Source organism: Pituophis catenifer, unplaced genomic scaffold (genome assembly GCF_029215685.1).
Source record: "Pituophis catenifer annectens isolate HBS135680 unplaced genomic scaffold, rPitCat1.0.hap2 SCAF_6, whole genome shotgun sequence".
NCBI lineage: Eukaryota > Metazoa > Chordata > Lepidosauria > Squamata > Colubridae > Pituophis > Pituophis catenifer.
Genome location: NW_027256886.1, coordinates 74998517 through 75019026, shown reverse-complemented (window position 1 = coordinate 75019026; position 20510 = coordinate 74998517). Strand labels below are relative to the sequence as shown.

Here is a 20510-nt window from a genome sequence, read left to right as displayed (position 1 = left end):
AACCTTTACCTTTACCTTTTAGGCAGAATTTTGGATTGGTGATGTAGAAGCCTATATACTACAGATTGCAAATCATGGCTGTTTTTCTTCCTTAGGATAGCTTTACCCTTCATGCAGTGCAAAACCACATCCAGTTTAACCTAGGCTAGTACAGCAGGAGATAGGAAATTAAAATCACTCGCACATTCTGTCAATCAACATTTTTAAAAGAGAGTTAGGTTTTCATTTGTTGACATACCCTGATAGCGTGTGATAGGGTCATACATTGGGTGTGGGGGGCTCAAAAACTTCAAGATGGCAGCTGTGTCTCTGCCATGCCTCCTTTTTACATTCATTATCCTTGTACAATAATGGATTTCGGTCAGAATTGAAATTACTCCAAAGATTCTTGAGAGTTGTAAGTGAAGGGAAGTAAAATTCTTACAATAAAAGAACTTTGGTACAGTAGTGGCCAAAATAGTGGAAACCTTTTGGGAAGTGTGTATTTTTGAGGTTTGATGGCTAATGACACCACTTTTTTTGGAGCAGTACCATAAAATTATATATCAATGGAAAGATAATTTAATCAAGAATGTAATGCTTTTCAACCTTTCTTTGAGAGAGAAAAGTGGCTTTTTTGATGGAATTCTATATTTTAGGCCAAATTCCTGCAATCTGCACTGAACAGTCCTTGCATTCAACTTCACATTGCATTGCGCCATTTCATCTTGTATACACCCAGATGATTTTCTTCCATCACGTAAGCACAGTCTCTTATTTCTTCTGTCATCACTTACTGTTGTGCCCCTTTTCCTGCCTTTACCAGTGTGGTTTTGTAGTGATTGAGTCTCCTTATACCTCTTCAAAAACTTAGAAGTGCCACCTTCGGTTAAGTTTCCACCAATTTTTCTTCTAATTTCTTTATAACTGTAGCCTTGTTCACTTAATAATACTATTTTACATCGCTTTCTGGGCGACTAGTCAACTCTTTGCACCATTACTTTAATTTTATTACGTTTTACAAGCTCACTAAATGAAAGAACACAAAAAACCCCAACCAACTTGATAGCGATCACAGAACACACTGACAAATGTCCTCCTCTCAGATTCAATACATGACATCAATAACTGAATCTTACTGTGATCTGATTGGTTCATTGCCAAAACAAGATGACACCTGATTGGCTCTCTAAACACTCAAGCTCATTGGCTACAATCAGATGAAGGAAAGCTACCTGACAACAACCTAAGCAAATTGTGCTTCCTTTTTCTGGTTATTTGGCTATAACCTTTCATAGAATAAAGATAATTGAACAAGCTTTGTTGCATTACATTCTTGATTAAATTATCTTTCCATTGATATATAATTTTATGGTACTACTCAAAAGAAAAAGTGGTGTTATTAGCCACCTCAAAAATACACTTTTCCCAAAAGGTTTTCACAATTTGGGCCACTACTATACTTTTATTCTTTTATTGCCACCTTGATTTATTTTTTTAACCATCTCAGTGCACCTAGCTTGCCAGAAATTTCAGAGATGGAGGTCCTAATCATCTTGGTGGCCAAGGCAAATTTGATCGATGAGGTCGGCTTGCCAATAAACAAACTCTTTAAGACAGGAAAAAGCTACCTTCCAATATTTTAAACTTGGAAGTTGAGGAAGAAAATAACATTTATTTTAAACCCAAAAACATGTAAAAGATGCATGACAAAGTATACATGGGTTAAGTATTGAAACAAAGCAGTTTTGAACATGTATCAGGATTAAACTGAAATTAAGATCTTACAAATTAACAGTCCGTTCTAGAACATGAATGAAAACAGTTCCTTAAATTACATAGGTACGAGGGATGCAATCGAGTTTTCCTTTCTTAATGTAATTTGGAAACCGTATCTGTGTTTTTGTTCAAGCTAGTCGATACACATACATGACTTAGGCAATTAACCATCCAATTATTTTGTATTCACTCCATTCAAAATTGAAATAGAAAGATAGCCTTGAAGAGATAGATACATGATTAATCCAAAGATTCACATAACATAGACCCTGAACTCCTGAAGTCACAAAGGATCGTACAATAATAACTGAAAGCAACATGAGTCTATACCACTAAAATATTAGATTCTATGCTCCTTTTTTTTTCTAGAGAACTATTGCTGACTGAATGTAATGAGACCTTGATCGATCTAGCAAAGTACCTACTTATCTATAGAAGAAGTTTAAGGCGGAATGGAACTATTCTCCATTCACCTCTGTAAAACTAGGCCGGTGAACCTAGCTTTACACCTCAAGCCTTAGAATAAAAAGTTAAATATGCCTGCCATTTGGCCCGCTGGAGCCACAGTTCCTTCTAGAAGCAAACTAAACAATGGGATAGAAGCAGGAACTGTAACCGATTAGAGGTCAAGCGTCTAGACCACAGGTATCCCAATCACAGTTGCAAAGTGCTATCTACAGGTGGACTGAACTGAGACGTCATGAAACACTGAAGAGGAGGATTATATGATACCTGAGGTTGAGGTTATTTTCAGTGTAGTACCATAATGGAGGTGATCATCTGCTGATTGGAACATCTGCTTGGCTTCTTGAGTAGAGATGCTCTCAGCATTTAAGGCAAATCTGTGTGTGCTCTCTTGAGAATGGGTCTGATAAATCAGTGCAGCGGGTGAGAAAGGAGCACTGAGTCCTCCAAATAATTACATTCCGAGTCACTGGTTCTCTTTTGAGTCCATAAAGGCGCTTAACAAAACGGCAGAACTAGGAAAAGCACACAAGTTGAAGAAGCTGAACTTCTCGAACCGTGACACTGAAAGAAATGCAATTTGCTTTGTCCTACTGTAGTTTAACACAGAAAGTAGGACAAAACATGTGGAAGAACCGTTTTATCCTTAGTACCTTCATGGATCTCCATGGCTCAAAGACTAAAGGTGGGGGGAAGGGTGTCACAGTCAAAAAAAAAAAATTCTAGGGAAAAGAGAAAAGCACCCCGAAGGTACAAGGAAAGAAGGACGTGTCCCTTTTTTCCTTTGATCCATTTCCTCTCATTAGGAGCAAATTCCCACAGAGTGAACCAGTCACCCTGACTTTATCCTATCATCTGTGAAGGATGTGCAACCTTTCGTTGAATTCACTGCTCAGTGTGAACATCAACCAAGAGATCTGTATCTATCCACTGAAGTAATTCGAAACATCTGAGCATGAACAAAGATGGAACAGACTTGTATTGTCCTTTTAAGCCTGCCGTTTCTTGGACAACTAGAAGCAGCAGTGAGTCATCATTAGAAATACAAATAATTATCAAGTTACAGGAGAGAGAGAGAGAGAGAGAGAGTATTCCTGAAGTTTCACAGATCTGAACAGCCAATCTAAGTTAGGGGGTTGAACCTGTGTTTCACCTAAGGGGGAATGTTATGCCAACAGATCAAACTGCCTTGTGAGCTGTAACTGCAGAAGAAACGCTTCCAAGTGATATTACCTTTCCTTTGAATTGTTTAGTGTGTCTTCATCCAACAACTGAGATAGATGACTAAAAATCAGTGGGGGCTTGGAGAACCATTCATGTGCGTATCAGTCAAGGGGGACTCCACACCTGTGCTGTAGAGGCTGTCCAAATAACCACCAACAATTTCTGAAACCAAGTTTCTGTCAGGAATGGTTTGTGCCAGACCATAGATTGCACTCTGAATTGAAAAGAAGAAAAAAACAAAACAGAACACAAAGATCAGCTAAGGTTTATTCCACGCAACATTGCTTCTGTGTTACTTGTGATTTATTGATTTGATTTGATTTGATTTTTATACCGCCCTTCTCCAGCAGGACTCAGGGCGGTGAACAGCCGAGATAAAACAGAGTATACAATTTTTTTTTTAAAAAAAAGCATAAATAATGCCCAAAATAGCTAACGATAAAATCCAATGCTTATGAAATGAACAACCACAAGGCATATAAAAATCAGGAGCAGATTAAAATGAAAGGCCATTTAAAAAACATTAAACCGAGCAGATTCTCTTAGTTATCAAATCCTTAGGTATAAAGGGGTTATATAAGGCCAGGCCACCTACAGAAATTCTAAAGAAAGCTGAAACATAAAAGATATAACAGAAAATGACAATGCTTATGCACAGAGAGAACCTGAAAAAAAGCCCTTTATTGAATTTCCATCCAGTGCGCACCAGATTGTAGCGCACCCAGATGAAGACTTCTCTGAAAGACCTCCATGCTAACGTAAAGTAATGCTAGAGAAGTAAGTTCCCCCAACTAGTTTATATTCAAATCATTTATTTCTTTAATCAATTCCATGATTCGTACCTGGAAGGGAAGGGCAGCCCAAGTAACTCTGCTAAGCAAAGTAATATTCTGCGTCCTAACTAGTCCTGGCCAATAGCTTAGTACTCACTGAACATATTCAACAATAAGCTAAAGTAAATGCAGTGCAATTAATTAGTAAACTAATTAAGATGTAATAAAGGAATGTGTGAATTACAGTCTGACCGGACATCTCTTTGAATGAATCTAGCAGACTAGCCAGCGTCGACTAAATAAAAATACTTGGCCCACGGCTGAAATATAGGTATTACTGAAATATAGGTATTACAGGATCTTGGGTGTCAACTTAGCAACGATTGCCAAACTTCCAATCTGATTTTTCAGGCTACGTCTAGGGTTTAAGTCCTATTCTCAGATTTGCTTTCTACCAACTGCAAGCGCCACTGTCTTTGTCTCTATATGTTTCCATGATAGGAAACGTCAAAAACCAAAATGCAAAATTTCTTTTACCATGCCAGTGGTCTTTTCCTTTGGATTCTTCATGATCTCAGAGACAGACTCTCTGATATCCTTCACCAGTTGTTCAGCCACCCCAGGTTCTGTTTGTAGCAACGTTACGCAAAAATGAATACTTGGAAAGAGATAAGAGAAAGGTAAAATGTTAACTTTTCTTCACAATCGGAACCTTTTGTTTCTTGATCATACTCTAGCCAGAACTGGAAAGTGCATGAGAAATAATGTTGATTCACTGGCTGCTTATCACATCCATATTACAAATTAACTGAAGGTGACAGTTCCCTATTTTTGCAACATCTGAACACACACTTAAGTTATTGCTTACCATATTTCTTTCCTGTATTATAATAAAGTGTGTACTTTCTGTAGGGAGTGGGTATTTTTTTTCCTGCATTTATTATGCAAATTATACACAGGAGACCCTGTGAAGGTTTTAAATAGTAACATCATTGGCCTGTTATATTATGATACTATAATTTCAGCTTTCTGGAAAGCCTGTTTCACTTCATGTCATCTTAAGAGTCTTACCCAGGGTTTTGTTCTAACCCAGCCTTAGCAGAAGTAAGAAACAGACTCCTTGTCACGAAAACCCCCCTCTTTATTTACCTCCTGTGAATTAATTGCATTCACCCACCAAAAAGTCCAGGCAACAGGAGTTAACCGCAGTAACAGACCTTATCAGTTCCTTGTGATAATTGCAAGGCCGTGAGCTCCCAGATGAAAGGCTGCAAATTAAGTTCCGGCAAGCAGTCTTTGTGGCACGAAACACAATGAGCAAAATCTTCAGAAATATGAACGGTTGTCTCCTACGACAATCACTCCCCTTTCCTTCTATTTATTCCCCAGCCAGGGAGGGACCATTCAGCATCCACATGTGCTTTGCTTCCCGAGTCAACTCCTTGTCCTCCGTTGTTCACCTCTCCTAACTGCTCTGGGCATACATGCATTTGGAACAAGCCGCAGCTGTTCTTCCTCCTCACTCATATCAGCCTCCAAAGGCAGCTGCTTCTCCGGTGGCTGAGAAATGTCGGATGGCCCTGGCTCTATTTCTGCGTCCGACGCAGAGCTTCCATCAGTCTTCCCCAGACTCCAGAACTGGCCCAAGTTCCTCCCCAACCTCCTCATCGTCCAACTCTGCCTCCAGCTCAGCTGGCAACTGGCAGGCCACAACAGGTTGGGCACAAAGGAAATTTCATAATTCTCCAACAAATTTATAGGCAAAGTGGGAGTGGAGATACAATTTCTTGTCAACAATTTCTTAAGGGCAAGATCTCTCTTACTGGTAAACTAACAGCACTGTTGCTAAAAAAAAGCACAATACCCAAATTCTTTGTATCTTCTGTTGAGTCTTCACTGAATTAGGGGAAATCAGAAAGAAGCTGCAGACTATTGGAGAGATGACTGTACAATGAACCACAGGCTGTTCATAAATATCTCTTGGCTATTTTCAGCAGGTGTCACAATACCAACCACCATTCACAAGAACTTCTTAATAATAATATTCTCAAATATTACTGAAATAATTTCTAAAGCCAATTCTCTTTCAATATGTTTGAAATTGAACTGACTTTAAATTTAAACTGAAAAATTTGACCAAGTTCAATATAGGTAGTGCTCAACTTATGACAAGTTGCTTTAAGACAGGGGGCCTCAATCAGTGAGCCATGAGGGGTTTGCAACTAAGCCGTGTAAACGCCCGGTGAGCGCACATGAACACACGCATGTCCTCACTCGTGCTCCATTTGAGTGAGCAGCAGGCGCACATGTATGTCACTCGTGCAAATGGAGCTGCACACGTGTGCTTGCCGGCCACTTATGCCAACCATCCCCTCCCCCTTCTCCTGATCCGCAAAATTGTTATTCTGAATGAGAAACCATGCAAAATAGCTAAAGCTAATGGGAGAATCTATCTCTTTCTCTTGCATTGTTTTTCAAAAACTGATAACTTCAATATATGTCCTGGAGGATAGATGTGGGAAAGGCATTTCCTGATATGGAGAAAATTTTCCCCCTCCCTTTCTAATAATTATGGAAGCCCCGTCCAGATCCAGTGTCTGGATCTGTAAAACAAATTAAGACAAAATCATGGAGGATTAAGGCTCTCGAAGCTATGTATGCCTGACAGATGTATATCAGCCCAAGATCAGAAACAATTGATCTCTGAATTCCAGCTATTGAGATGCAACAAAACATGGAAGTTTTGTCTTGAACTCCTCCTTGTGAGTTTCCACAGACTTCTGACTGGCCACTGGAGGAACAAGAGGTCCAAATTTCCCATGAGTCTGCTCAATCCAAGAATTTTAGTACTTGACCAATGCTCTGCCTCCCTCAGCTGAAAGTGGTGGGGGGGAAAAATTCCAGAAACTCACCATCGAGGGAACTGTAAAATATTAAGATTCCATCCTCTGGCTATTAACAGGGTTGACAATCGGTAAATGTCAAATGAATCAGACTTGAAAGCAAAGACAGAAACCTCTGGTTTGCCAATGATACGGATGTGGTCAATTTTCTGCAACCTTAAAGAGAAAATACGTTCCATTTAGTCTATGGTCCTCTAAGTTACATTCAATGCTGTAAATTATGCTGTTTAAAGACCACTATCAAAAGTTGTAATTTATTGTAATTGCTGTCCCTTTTTTGACCCAGGAATCAGTCTTAACAGAGAAAATTTGGGGGCGGGGGGGGGGGTGAGTTGTTTTCTTTATTATTATTATTTTCTTTCTTTACGTACCTGGACCTGTGTTCTGTGTATGTATCCACAGAACAGAACAAGAGGACAAAACATCATCCAAAGCAACGTGAAATATTATTACTTTATAAAACAACTTGACTTTAAATGAAGAGTTTGCAACAAGAGGCCACATCAAATTGCTAGGTTGGAGTGAGAACGGGAGCTCACCCCATCTTGCAGCACTTGGGTCTCAAACCTCGCCTGTCAGCTTTCTAGCCAACAAGCCCAACATCTTAAACGCTGAACCACCACGCCGCACACAGTCCTGTCCAAATGTACCATATAATCCTTTAGCAGACATTGTTAGTTGATATTTGATTTAAAAAAAATTCCACTTTTAATTCAAATATTACTTCATGGAGCTTTGTTGAGCGATATTCCAAATCTTATCTTTCTTCTAAATATAAAAAATATCTTGGAAAAAAGGAGATGGAAGGAGCAAGCATGAAAGCCTTTTGAACTGCACATATCTAATTTCTACTATTTCAGTCAATACGGCTCTTCTTTCTGCCAAACATCAAGAGAGAGCCCTGCAAGAGTTATCTTTATTTGTGCTCAAAAAAGGACTGGTTTTTCACTAATATTCCTAAAGGACAGGGGTCAGCAACCCACGGCTCTAGAGCCACATGTGGCTCTTTCATCCCTCTGCTGCGGCTTCCCATCGCCGGTCGGCTCCACAATTGATAGGGCTTTCGGTTAAGACAGGTAGAGGAAAAAGGACGGCACGCTAGGAGTAGACTCTATGGTGGGGGAACCGGACTTCCGGTCAGCAGAGGAAAAAAGGATGCCACGCTAGGAGGAGACTCTATGGTGGGGGAACCAGACTTCCGGTCAGCAGAGGAAAAAAAGATGCCACGCTAGGAGGAGACTCTATGATGGGGGAACCGGACTACCGGTCGGCTCCAGAATTGAACGGGGGGCTTCCGGTTAGGACCTTTGTGGCTCTTTGAGTGTTTTAAGGTTGCCGAACCCTGCTAAAGGAGATGGAAGAGAAGCATAAAATATAGAGAATAAATGGAAATCATATACGTACTCAGATACGATAAACCGTGTAGTTGAGATGATCTTCCTGGTGGCTTCCACATAACCTTGTTCTCCTAAGTGCACCATTGTTGCCCAGCAAGCTGCAATAAGGCATCCAGGTCTGGAACCAGCAATAGTGGGTGAGGGGTAAATTCCTCCTTGCCAATCAGGAGCAATGAAGAACTGGTGCTGTCGGTATTTCACATCGCTGTACAGTATCACTGAGGAGCCCTTTGGAGCGTAGCCGTACTGTAAAGCAAGAGCCAATATTCAAGTTGCAAAATAATCCCCCCAACAAAATCACCCTTGACAGCTTCCAAGACCCTTTAACAGGAATTAGAAGATTTGCTAAGTTAAATCATTCTCTATTGATTTATCAAATAAGAGATGTGCTGTTATCACTGTTGGCGAAGCCTTACCACTGTTTGTTTTTTAATTAAGAGGTATTCAGAATTCTTCCGAAGAGTAATTCTAAAGAGTAAAGTCATGAAAACAAATTGTGTCTTGCTCCAAAGGTGGAGAATCCCACATGCTCTCAATAGCAGACAAGTATTTGATGTTTAGCAGGAATCATTCTCATTGATGTACTTTGCTGTAGGGCTGCAATTTTAAACAAACTGCCATGATATATTTATTCTCTGGGGGTTTTTTTATTGTGTATTTCATTTATTTATTCTATTGTTTAAGCTGCCTGGAGTCTCCCCAATGGTGCTTTTTTCTAAAAGGCAACTAGACTTTCTTGGGGGGGGGGGTTGTTGTTTCACTTCTCATCCAAGAAGCTTCTTCTGTTCTAACTGAAAGTTCTAACTGAAAAAGCTTCTTGGATGCGAAACAAAATATTTTCAAAGAAAAACAAGAAAGCCCAATTCATCATCATCATCATCATCCTCTTTTAACGACCCCATAATCCCTTGCGGAGTGGAGTCTGGGCAACTGAATGGAGCTGGGTGTTTTCCTGGCCGGATGTCCTTCCTGTTGTCAATGCGGAGTTTTTGTTCAGCAGATACATTCTCAGTGTGCCCAGAGAGAGAAATATCTGCCTCCACCTAGGATTGAACTCACAGCCTCCTGATTGTGAAGCGAGAGCTCCACCTCTAGACCACCACACCACTCACAAGAAAGTCCAGTTGCCTTTGGAAAATAAACCTTTGGAACAACAATGGCCTAGATGATTAAGAATCCCCATAAATATTCTGCCTAGAGTCACATAAAAGTGAGATGGATGCCTATATAAATCAAATGAAGAAACAAATTTTTTTTAAAAAAAAATGATACTGATTTGGAAACAATTCAGAGGAAATATGCCTGATCCAGCTTAACGCAGTTTCAAAGCAACTCCCATCATACAAATCTTCCTTGGCTCACCTTATGCGTATCTGCAGAAATGCTTGTGACCCCTTTCACTCGGAAATCAAAACACTCCTTTAAAGGAAACCCGGCCTTCTCCATGAAGACAATGAGGAAGCCTCCCAGGCAGGCATCCACATGGAAGGGAATATCGTATTTCAGGGCAAGCTGCATCAAGACAGGAGAAGAACTTAAGTCATTTTCTTCTTGGGTCGCAGAAGTGAACTACTAGAAGAGCTTAAAGCTTGATAAACATATTCCTTACAGATAGTGCTTGGCAATCGGGGCACAATTGAGCTCAAAATTTCTGTAATTGTTAAGTGAGTTTTGCCCAGTGGTGAAATCCAAATTTTTTTTACTACCGGTTCTGTGGGCGTGCTGTGGCTTGGTGGGCATGGCAGGGGAAGGATACTGCAAAATCCCCATTCCCTCCCCACTCCTGAGGGAAGGATATTGCAAAATCTCCATTCTCACCCCACTCCTGAGGGAAGGATATTGCAAAATCTCCATTCCCACTCCACTCCTGAGGGAAGGATATTGCAAAATCTCCATTCCCACCCCATTCCTGAGGGAAGGATATTGCAAAATCTCCATTCTCACCCCACTCCTGAGGGAAGGATATTGCAAAATCTCCGTTCCCACCCCATTCCTGAGGGAAGGATGTTGCAAAATCTCCATTCCCTCCCCACTCCTGAGGGAAGGATATTGCAAAATCCCCATTCCCTCCCCACTCCTGAGGGAAGGATATTGCAAAATCTCCATTCCCACCCCACTCTGGGGCCAGCCAGAGGTGGTATTTGCCGGTTCTCCGAACCACTCAAAATTTCCGCTACCGGTTCTCCAGAACCTGTCAGAACCTGCTGGATTTCACCCCTAGTTTTGCCCCATTTTATGACTTTTCTTGTCTCATTTATTAAGTGAATCACTGCAGTTGTTAGGTTAGTAACACGGCTGTTAAGTGAATCTGGCTTTACCATTGACTTTGCTCGTCAGGAGGTCACTAAAGATCATATGACCCCAGGACACTGCAACCGTCATAAATACATGCCAATTGCCAGAAATTTTGATCACATGACCAAGAGGATGCTACAATGTCCCTAAGAGTGAAAAATGGTCATAGGTCACTTTTTTCAGCGCCGTTGTAACTTTGAATGGTCACTAAGTGAATGGTAGTAAGTCAAAGGATTACCTATATTTAGCCAAGTTCAGGTATTGTCTAGAAAAACCATTCAATGCCATCATCACCTTTTAAATTACCAAGGGTCAGAATTTTGGCCATGACTAACAAGAGTTGGAAGGTACCTTGTAGGTCATCTAGTCCAACCCCCTGCCCAAGCAGGAAACCCTACACTATTTCTCACAGATGTCAGTCCAGTCTCTTCTTGAAAGCTTCCAATGATGAAGCTCCCACAACTTCCGAAGGCAACTTCTGTTCCCTTGGTTGATTGCTCTCACAGTCAGAAAATTTCTCCTCATTTCCAGGTTGAATCTCTCCTTGATCAGTTTCCATCCATTATTCCTTGTCTGGCCTTCAGGTGCTTTGGAAAATAGCTTAACCCCTTCCTCTCTGTGGCAGCCCCTCAAATATTGGAACACTGCTATCATGTCTCCTCTGGTCCTTCTCTTCACTAGACTAGCCATGCCCAGTTTTATAATGAAATATTCTTTCATGTGAATAAAGTTATTTACCAGCAGATCTACATTAACAGACCATCCCTTTAAATTTGGGGAAAAAGAAAAAAAAAAGAACACTTTTCTCATACCTAATTTTTTCATGGTTATTTTCAGTGGCAAAATCCAGATTTTTTGCTTCTTCAACTCAACATCCACCATATGAAAAACATCATACTATAACTGTGTTGATTAGCCAATTAACCATATCAAATATACGGAATAAAGGATGCAGTGTGAAGCTGATCTAGACCCCTGGCAGTACCTACCATGGATCTTTGGAAAAAACCTGTCCCGAGCTAGCAAAAATTTCAACTTGAATTATGTACATGTACGTAGTTATCACTAAGTTATGGTCTTTCTTCTAAAGTTCAGTCTGATTCCCAATTCCTGGATAGGTCTGGAATCCAAACTCAAATAATTGACAGTGTTCCTTTCTTAATAGATCATCAATCCAAATGACAAATAAGGCCAAAAAAAATGGTATTTTACACACAAATGTGTACATCCAAATCTTTTTAGAAGCATGCTTTCTCATATACAATTACAGTGATGCAAAGACAACCAGAATTGGTACTTTATCGCTTCAAGTCAGCACAGACGAGTTTCCATTCAGTGATTTAGATGCTGCTCTATTGCTGGGGGACATTTTTGGAAATGAACAGTAAAACTCCAAACCACAGCAAAATTAATGCAGCAGGGCACAAAAGCCACAAAACAGTGATGCCCAAGTACCTGGCAGGTAGTTCAAATACCTAAAGGTAGTTCTCGACTTACAGCCAAGGGTGGGATTCTACCGGTTTGGACCAGTTCAGGTGAACCGGTAGCTCCGACGATCAGCTGGGAGCGAACCGGTTCGTCCCGACGATCAGATAAGCCCACCCGCCCGCACTATTTTCCTACCTTTATCTTCTCAGCTGATTCACGCGGTAGAGCGGATTGCTGCGCAAATCAGCTGTGTTACTCCCCTGAAGAAACCAGGTGGTGAAGATTTCTGCAACCTGTGCACACACACGCAGCGCGATCACCAAACCGGTTGTTAAACCAGGAGGATCCCACTACTGCTTACAGCCATTTGTTCAGTGATCGTCTGAAGTTACAATGGCAGTGGAAAAAATTGAGTTAGGACCAGTTTTCACAGGTGAGACTGTTGCAGCATCCCTATGGTCATGTGATCAAAATTTGGGCACTTGGCAACTGTCATGTATTTATGACAGTTGCATATGAGCTGCAGTAATCAGCAGTAGTACTGCAGGCTACTTCTGCTGACTGCCGGCTGCCTGAAATTTGGCAGTTCGAATCTCACCAGGTTCAAGGTTGACTCAGCCTTCCATCCTTCCGAGGTCGGTAAAATGAGGACCCAGATTGTTGGGGGCAATAGGTTGACTCTGTAAACCCTTAGAGAGGGCTGTAAAGCACTGAAAAGCGGTATATAAGTCTAAGTGCTATTGTTATTGTCCTGGGATCATGTCATTACCATTTATAACCTTTCCAGCTGTTTTCTGATAAGCAAAGTCAACAGGGGGAAAGCCAGATTCAGTTAACAGCTGTATGATTCACTTAACAATTTTAGTGATTTACTTAACAATTGTGGCAAAAGAAAAGGTTTAAAACTCACTTAACAACTGTCGTACTTAGGAAACGGAAATTTTGGGCTCAACTCTGGTTGGAATTGCAGCGTCTTTTGTTATCAATGCAAAAATATTACCTTTGCTACTTCCTCAATGGAGTCAATACTTCCATGAGGAAATTGTGGGGCTGAACAGACCAACATGGCTGTATTCTTGGTAATGGCTTTCTTCATTGCCTAAAAAAATTAGGACAAAGTCATTAGGAATCCATATAACCCTGTATACAAATCAAGGGATTAAAAGTGAATCATCTGAAGAACTCCTTGTATTAATTTACTTCCTTCCACCCACCAGCCTCTCTCAAAGGTTCCATCACTCCGTTCAAAGATCTGAAAATGCCAGGGGGGAGGGGTTACCTTCACATCCACCTGCATCGATTCTGTCAACGGAATACGCAGAATCTTAACACTGAAATAATGGGCAGCCTTGTCAAATGCTGCATGGGCACTTTCTGGCACCAACCTAAAAGACAAAACCAACACCGGAAATAATACATTTTAGGAAAAATTGGCAGCACGCCAGACCAAACTCCTTTCCTTTCTTTTCTGGACTGGTAGGGATGAGACTAATGGAGAAGAGGAAAAATCTAAATTAATAGGCACACCCAGTGGTGGGATTCAAATAATTTAACAACCGGTTCTCTGCCCTAATGACTGGCTGGGTGGGCATGGCCATGATAGGCGGGGCCAGAGGGTGTGACAGGCAGCACTCGGCCTCCTGTGCCCCCCTGGGAGCAAAAACTGGCGCACTTTCCCCCACCCCCGTTTTGGGCCTAGTAGGCCTCCCTGCATTTACCTGGGAACCAAAATGGGGTACGTGGGGACTCCTGGAAGGGGAGGGGGAGGGGAGAGGCCAGTCAGCAATTTAACAACCTGTTTGCCTGAACTGGCCCGAACCGGCTGAATCCCAGCACTAGGCCCACCCCCATAGAATCTCCAAGATCACCTCCATCTTTATACCTTTAATCTTTAGGCTACATCTTTAATATTACTGATGGAACCAACAGGCAAATAATATACTCAAGTCAAGAGTCACTTTTCCCAACACGATCCCCTCAGTCTGTATTGGACAATAATGCCTATTATCTTCAGCCTTCTGACATTCTAAAACACTGCAAATTTCACCCTGTCCATCTGCAGCAAAAGCTAAAGTTTTCCCATTCAAGATTTTCTGGCAAGAGTTTGTTAATTGTAAACTACGTTTAATAGGTTTGATAATGTTAACTTTTGCTGGAGGAAGTCACCAAAGTGAGATAACAAACAGAACTCCTGGATAGAGCTAAATATTTGGGTGACTCCAGAGAAAGCTTCAGACTGTGGCTTGTAATATTTGCCCACCTATAATGATTATTATTGTTGTGGCAAATTAAAAAAACAGGGACAGTAATAAAAACAGAACCACCTAAACAGTTGGCCTCACTTCGACTGTTGTGGTGAGGACCAAAAATTGTAGATATCTTGCAACTCTTAAGATATCTAATAGATGGCATGGCCAGAAATATTATTGTATTTTCATGACATTGCTTTTCCATTTTGGCATAAAAAGAAATTATCCCCTGTCAGTTACTCATATAAAATAATAAAAGTAATTGCATTCCGCAAATGATCTTCCTTCAAGAATGTGAATTAAAACTGACAAGAGCATTTATTTTAGAGGTTGAGTAGTAGCTACTAGCCACAATGTGCTTGAGAAAATTGAAACCAGGGATTAAAGAACAAGACCGTTAAAAGTAAAAGCAAGGTTTATTTGATTGAGGTTAAAATGGATAAACTGTTACCTCTGGTAACCCTTATGGACTTTTGCTGATCAGGACTGAAATAATGAGGCTTTAAGACTTTGTTTATAGATAAGAGATGAGATATGGGGGAGAGAGATTATTTAAGAGAAGGTGATCAGTCCCTAAAATTGTTTAAATTGTTATAGTGAAGGGGGGAGGCATTTTATTTTTCTTACTCTATTCTTTTTCTTCCTATTCTTCATTCTATTTTTTCTTTTTCCCAGAAAAGACATTGGATCCAAAGAACTTCATAACTACCCGTGTTTCCCTGAAAATAAGACCTGGTCTTACATTTTGGGGGGCTCCAAAATAAGCACAAGGGCTTATTTTGGGGGGAACACGATTTCAGGGTGATTAGCCTGACTGTGCGCTTTGTCCCTCGGCACGCGCACAAGAGGAAGTAAGAGCGTGGGGTCCTGTGGTATCTGTCACCAGCCCCTTGGCCGGCGCACTCTGGGGTTGCACAGCCCTCGCAGTGCAGGTGAGTTGATTCCCTGCCCAAGCAGCAGATGGAGGCAGAGGCGTGGGGGGGATGACAGGCAGTTGATCCGGACATGCTGCAGGAAAGCTGAGAGTCGGTGGGCCGGAGCGGATGGTCTGCTTGTCTTCGCACGATGGCACCGGCAGCAGATGGAGGCAGAGGTGAGGGGCAGACGGCAGGCTGACTCCTGCGGCCACCCGGCCACTCCAGTCCACCGACTTTTGGCCTTCCTACGGCCCACACAGCACATCCAGATTGCCTGCCTCCCCCCCACACACACCTCTGCCTCCGTCTGCTGCTTGGACAGATAATCAATTCACCTGTGCTGCGCAGGCTGCGGCTGCTGCTGGACCATCAGCCCGCGTGAACTCGCTACTTCCTGTGCTGGCCACGCCCATCCCCTTTACCTAGGGCTTATTTTTGGGATAGGACTTATATTAGTTGCACACTTAAAAATGAGGCTAGGGTTTATTTTCGAGGTAGGTCCTATTTTCGGGGAAACACGGTAGTTCACCGTATTGAGTTCACAAGAGAGTAGCCTTCAGAGAATTAGAAACCAACTTTGAAAATCAAAGCAGCATACAATACTTTATAGCAAAATATAGTGCCTATTCAAAGGCACACAGAGCAGTTCTTTAGGTTTATAGTAACTGCCTCAAAGAGACTTTGCCCATCTGAAATTATTTTTATGAAAGCAAACTAATGCAATTTTAAGAGCCAGATTCACAGTGACAGAGAAAAAATGAAAAAGGCTTTAGTATCTGTTTAGGTTCATGGACTCCTCACTTCCCTCTTCTTGCATGGCATTACTGTAAGAAGACAGGATTGCTTTCACTTCTCTATAGCTCAGGGTACTTTCCAACCTTAAATTGTCACTAAACATAATGATGGTTTCAGGCAAATCAGCCTCATAATCTATGCCTCATAATCTATGGCTTGTTTTAAACTTTTGGTTATAATACTTCGTTTCGGTTTTCTTGAGATCATGCCAGAAAAAAGAGCAAGGGAATGTGCTACTTAAAAATAAAACTAGTTCCCATTAAAGTAAACCACCTGTGACAACCAGACAGACAAGAGGTACATACATTTCTGGATATTTTATCCCTTTTTCAAAAGCCAAATCTCTGTAGGCTTTACAGGCCAGCAGGATGCTCTCTGTTCCTCCAGATGTCATCTATAACAAAAGAAATAAAAACACATCAGATAACCAAGTGATCATGGGAAAGCCATAATAGAACGTACACTTAGCTAGTCTCCATTTTTAAAAAACTTTTAAAATGTCAAATTTTTTAAACATAATTTTTTTAAAAAAACACTTAAAAAATAAAACTGACCAACACAGATTGGATTCTGCAACATTACCTTGGGATACATATATTTGCCTTCATTCATAAAACCTTTTCACCTATGTTTCCACACTTGGCAACTTTAAGAAGTATGAACTTCAACTCCCAGCATGCTGGCTAGGGAATTCTGAGAACCGGAAGTCCACATCCCTTAAAGTTGCCAAATTCTTCTAACTAAGTAGTTAGCACTAGTGTAGAGTATATCTATGGAATCTTTGACCTTTACATGCTACAGCAATCCTAATAAATCTTAACAAATGACCTCTTGTGTCCTAAGATCTCTTCTAATTCAAACTGAAGATGCATTTAAATATTGGGTAGCAAACATTTTAAGCAACGTTTTGTTCTTGTTGCTAGACTGATTCAATAGACAAATATTGACAGACAGTGAATTATAATAATTAAGGAACTGGACTAGCATTCAAGAGGCTCGGTTTTAACGACGCCCTCGGCCATTCTGCCTCACAGGGCTGTTGATTTGGAGGAAAAATAAGAACAGAAAGTGTTATTTGTACCACCCTGAACTCCGGAAGAAAAGGATGGATGAGTAGTCATCAAGACAATATTACAGCTATCTGGTTTAGATATAAATCGTGTATCTGGGCGAAGGGCAGAGTTTGGTATTTTAAAGTTCAGAATATTCATCTTGAGTCATTACTGAACCGGGAAAGAAAAGTCCATTACAGTTATTTTATTAAAGCATCTGATTTTTTTTTTTTCTTTAAACCACCTCTGTTGCTGGGCAACAAGATAGGCATATTAGTAAGCCAAGGAAATTGAGGCTCGATACAAAACAGGAGTCAAGATCCTTTCTAACGCCTGTTAAAAACCTTTTGTTTTGCAAATGACTTGTCACCTACTTGGGAGCACATAAATCATTCTCACAAGACTTTTTTTTTTTTTTTTGCTGATTATTACAGGACGCTGGGCATCCAGCCAATGCCGGTTGACTCATGAGTAGCTTACAGTTTTTTCAAACACAGATGTCTGATTCTTTCAACTAATACCCAGATTAAAAGGAAAACCCAACGTATAAGCAAAAAAAGACAGACAGGGGAAGTTGCTTTAACACAACACAACAAAAACCAGTGAGAAATCTAAAGAGAGGGGTAATACGTAACAGGTCTGTCTTAAAACTGAATGGAGAAAATGGTACTGTATATCCTTAAAAAAGGAATAAACAGGCATAGAGAACAAAACTCCTTGTCTCTTGTCTCTCTTTCTCTGGTTGGGTTACATTCAACATCATACACGAAATCCATGAACCTTACTTTCCCCCCACTCCCACTGGCACTACCAATTTCCAATTCTTGAGGCACTGTGACATCATATTAATTATTCTGCTACTAATACAGCTACTATCTATCCGGAACAAGTCATGAAACTTTCTCAAAGAGTTTTGTAGCTCTCTTGGCTGCCAAACCTCTTGATGCTAAACGTTCTTCAGCACTTATTTATATATTTGGAACATGAAGGGGAAATGAGAGCTCCATCTGCATGCAAAAAAAAAGGGGGGGGGGAGGGCAGGGTGGAATTTTATATTCAAATCGACAAGCTCTTAGCCACTGAGCCAGCTTTATTCCCCATCAAACTCAGATAAAAATCACACTATTTTGTTCCCCTCCTTTTCTCTCTCTCTCTCTCTCTCTCTCTCTCTCTCTCTCTCTCTCTCTCTCTCTTTGGCATGGTTGAAACAAGACAATAACATGTCATTTCCACTCGTAAGAAGTTATCATCTTGCACAACTATGTTTAGATGTTACCTAACTCACTGTTAGCAGAAGAATCCCAACCATTGTGAAAGTACTGACAGAAAACAATATGTTGCTAAAGTCATCATCCCATTAACCCAATGATGACATTCTTCTCCTGACAATGGAGTGAAGTGTTGGATCATTACAGTATTGCATGCTTGTTGAAAGATAAAGGCAGGCTTTCTTCGAAAGGAGAAAAAAATACAAGGCATTTCCCTCCTAGAGCATAGTTCGCGTTTCATCGTGTACAATGGAATTCTGTTTTGTTGCTTTGTTGGGTTTAAGAAAACAACTTGATCTGTAATCTTTATACCAGCCTTTTCCAGAGGGCCTCCTTAGATGATTGGTACTATCATTCCCATAAACCCCACTGGACATAACTGATGACTGGAGATGGTAGAACTTATCTTTGTTGAAGCAGTCCCCTTGTAAGAGGAAATCTGTCACAAAGAGTAAACTGTAGTTTTAGAACATAACTCCAGGTATCTCAAGCCATTACCCAAGACAAGTTCTTGTAGAAACGTAGAATTGAAAAATAGGGAAAAGTCAAGTCCAAGAGCCAATGGCAGGAGGAAAAACACTGCATCTTTTTCATTTCTTTCCTCAGCATTATTCTTGGTCAGGTTATTTTGAATTCTTCCTTTTTTGCATTATTACCCAGCTAGGAAGATGAAAGAATGGAAAATTGAACAGTGAGATAAAAAGACAATGAAAAGAACAGAAGTTGATGGACCAGTTTTTTTATCTCTCTTTGATGGAAAACAATTTGGGAAGAGGCGAGTACAGAAAAATAGGATGTTCGAAATGCAACTATAGGGCAAGTGGAGACAGTGAAAAGCAAAAGATGAGTGTTCATGTGGGAAGAGCTGCAAGGACCAAGACAAATGGAGATGACCATGACCAACATAAGTTTGGGCAACAATATTTGGGCTAAAAGGAACCATGTTATTTACTACTGTAAAAGATTAACACCGATAGCCTTCTGGAAATCAAGAACAAGTATATTACCTGAGAACAGGAAGAAATAAGTATATTGCCAAAGTGTGACACCCGCTGTCACGCAATCTATTGAGCTTTTCAACCCCCAGTAGACCAACCATGGATAAATCCAAGAAAAGAAAAGTTTCAGAAGAAAACAGAATGTTTAATTCAACTACATATGCTAGTTTTACTAGTTTTCTGGCCACTCAGGAAATAGTCAGGCACGGGAAGGGTTTTGTGGCTCCCTGTGTTTTCTTTTCTGTGGGAAACGGATCCAAGTGGCTCTTTGAGTGTTTAAGATTGCCAATCACTGGCCTAGCAGGATGCGTTATATCAGTTCATGTAGCTAAACCAACCCAGGATACAAAAGCCAGAAATTTTTTAGGATGCTTTGAAAACAAAACCTAGAAAATATGCAATATGTCTATGGATTGTTTAACATGTAAATGTAAATAAAAGCTGTGGCTGCCTTAAAGATAAATGGACAAGGGTAACATTTGTCCTCTTACTTACTGTTCCACATGATTTAGGTCCACCATGAAAAAGCGTGCAAGCCATTCTCACAACCTCTGCTTCCATCTTCCTCACACCTGGGAATACATCTGGATGAAGTGGATTAGTCCATGCAAATTCCTCATAAACCTTGAAGGAAAAGAAAAATAGCCCCTTGAAACTATACTGCCACCGACCGACGTTCCTTCCTTCTGTAACTCCTTTCCCTTCATAAAGATGTTATTGTCCACCTATATGTAGAATGCAGCAACCTCTTTCCATTTTCAGTTCGCAAAGACAGGTAGCTAGTCCTCGACTTGCAACCACAATAGAGGCCAAAATTTCTGTTGCTAAGCAAGACAGTTGTTAAATGGGTTTTGCTCCATTTTGCAACCTTTAGTTCCACAGTTAAGTGAATCGTTGCAGTGGCTAAGTTAGTAACATGGTTGTTAAGTGAATCTGGCTTCCCCCATTGATTTTGCTTGTCAGAACTTCACTCTACTGTATAGTTTCT

The 20510-nt window shown here is 40.7% G+C and overlaps 1 protein-coding gene across 1 annotated transcript in view; it reads right to left on the bottom strand.

Moving 5' to 3' along the window:
- Window positions 1–1670: 1670 nt before the first annotated feature.
- The window catches only part of SGPL1 (sphingosine-1-phosphate lyase 1), a 50032-nt gene continuing 31192 nt past the window's right edge, over window positions 1671–20510 (bottom strand). Inside the window, exons 6-14 of the mRNA XM_070945242.1 lie at window positions 20018–20146; window positions 16510–16598; window positions 13523–13628; window positions 13244–13342; window positions 9883–10032; window positions 8528–8766; window positions 7133–7279; window positions 4758–4878; window positions 1671–3661 (exon numbers count right to left, since the gene is read on the bottom strand). Of these exons, the coding sequence (XP_070801343.1) occupies window positions 3515–3661; window positions 4758–4878; window positions 7133–7279; window positions 8528–8766; window positions 9883–10032; window positions 13244–13342; window positions 13523–13628; window positions 16510–16598; window positions 20018–20146 (1227 nt within the window). The 3' untranslated portion in view covers window positions 1671–3514. The remainder of the gene's footprint in view (window positions 3662–4757; window positions 4879–7132; window positions 7280–8527; window positions 8767–9882; window positions 10033–13243; window positions 13343–13522; window positions 13629–16509; window positions 16599–20017; window positions 20147–20510) is intronic.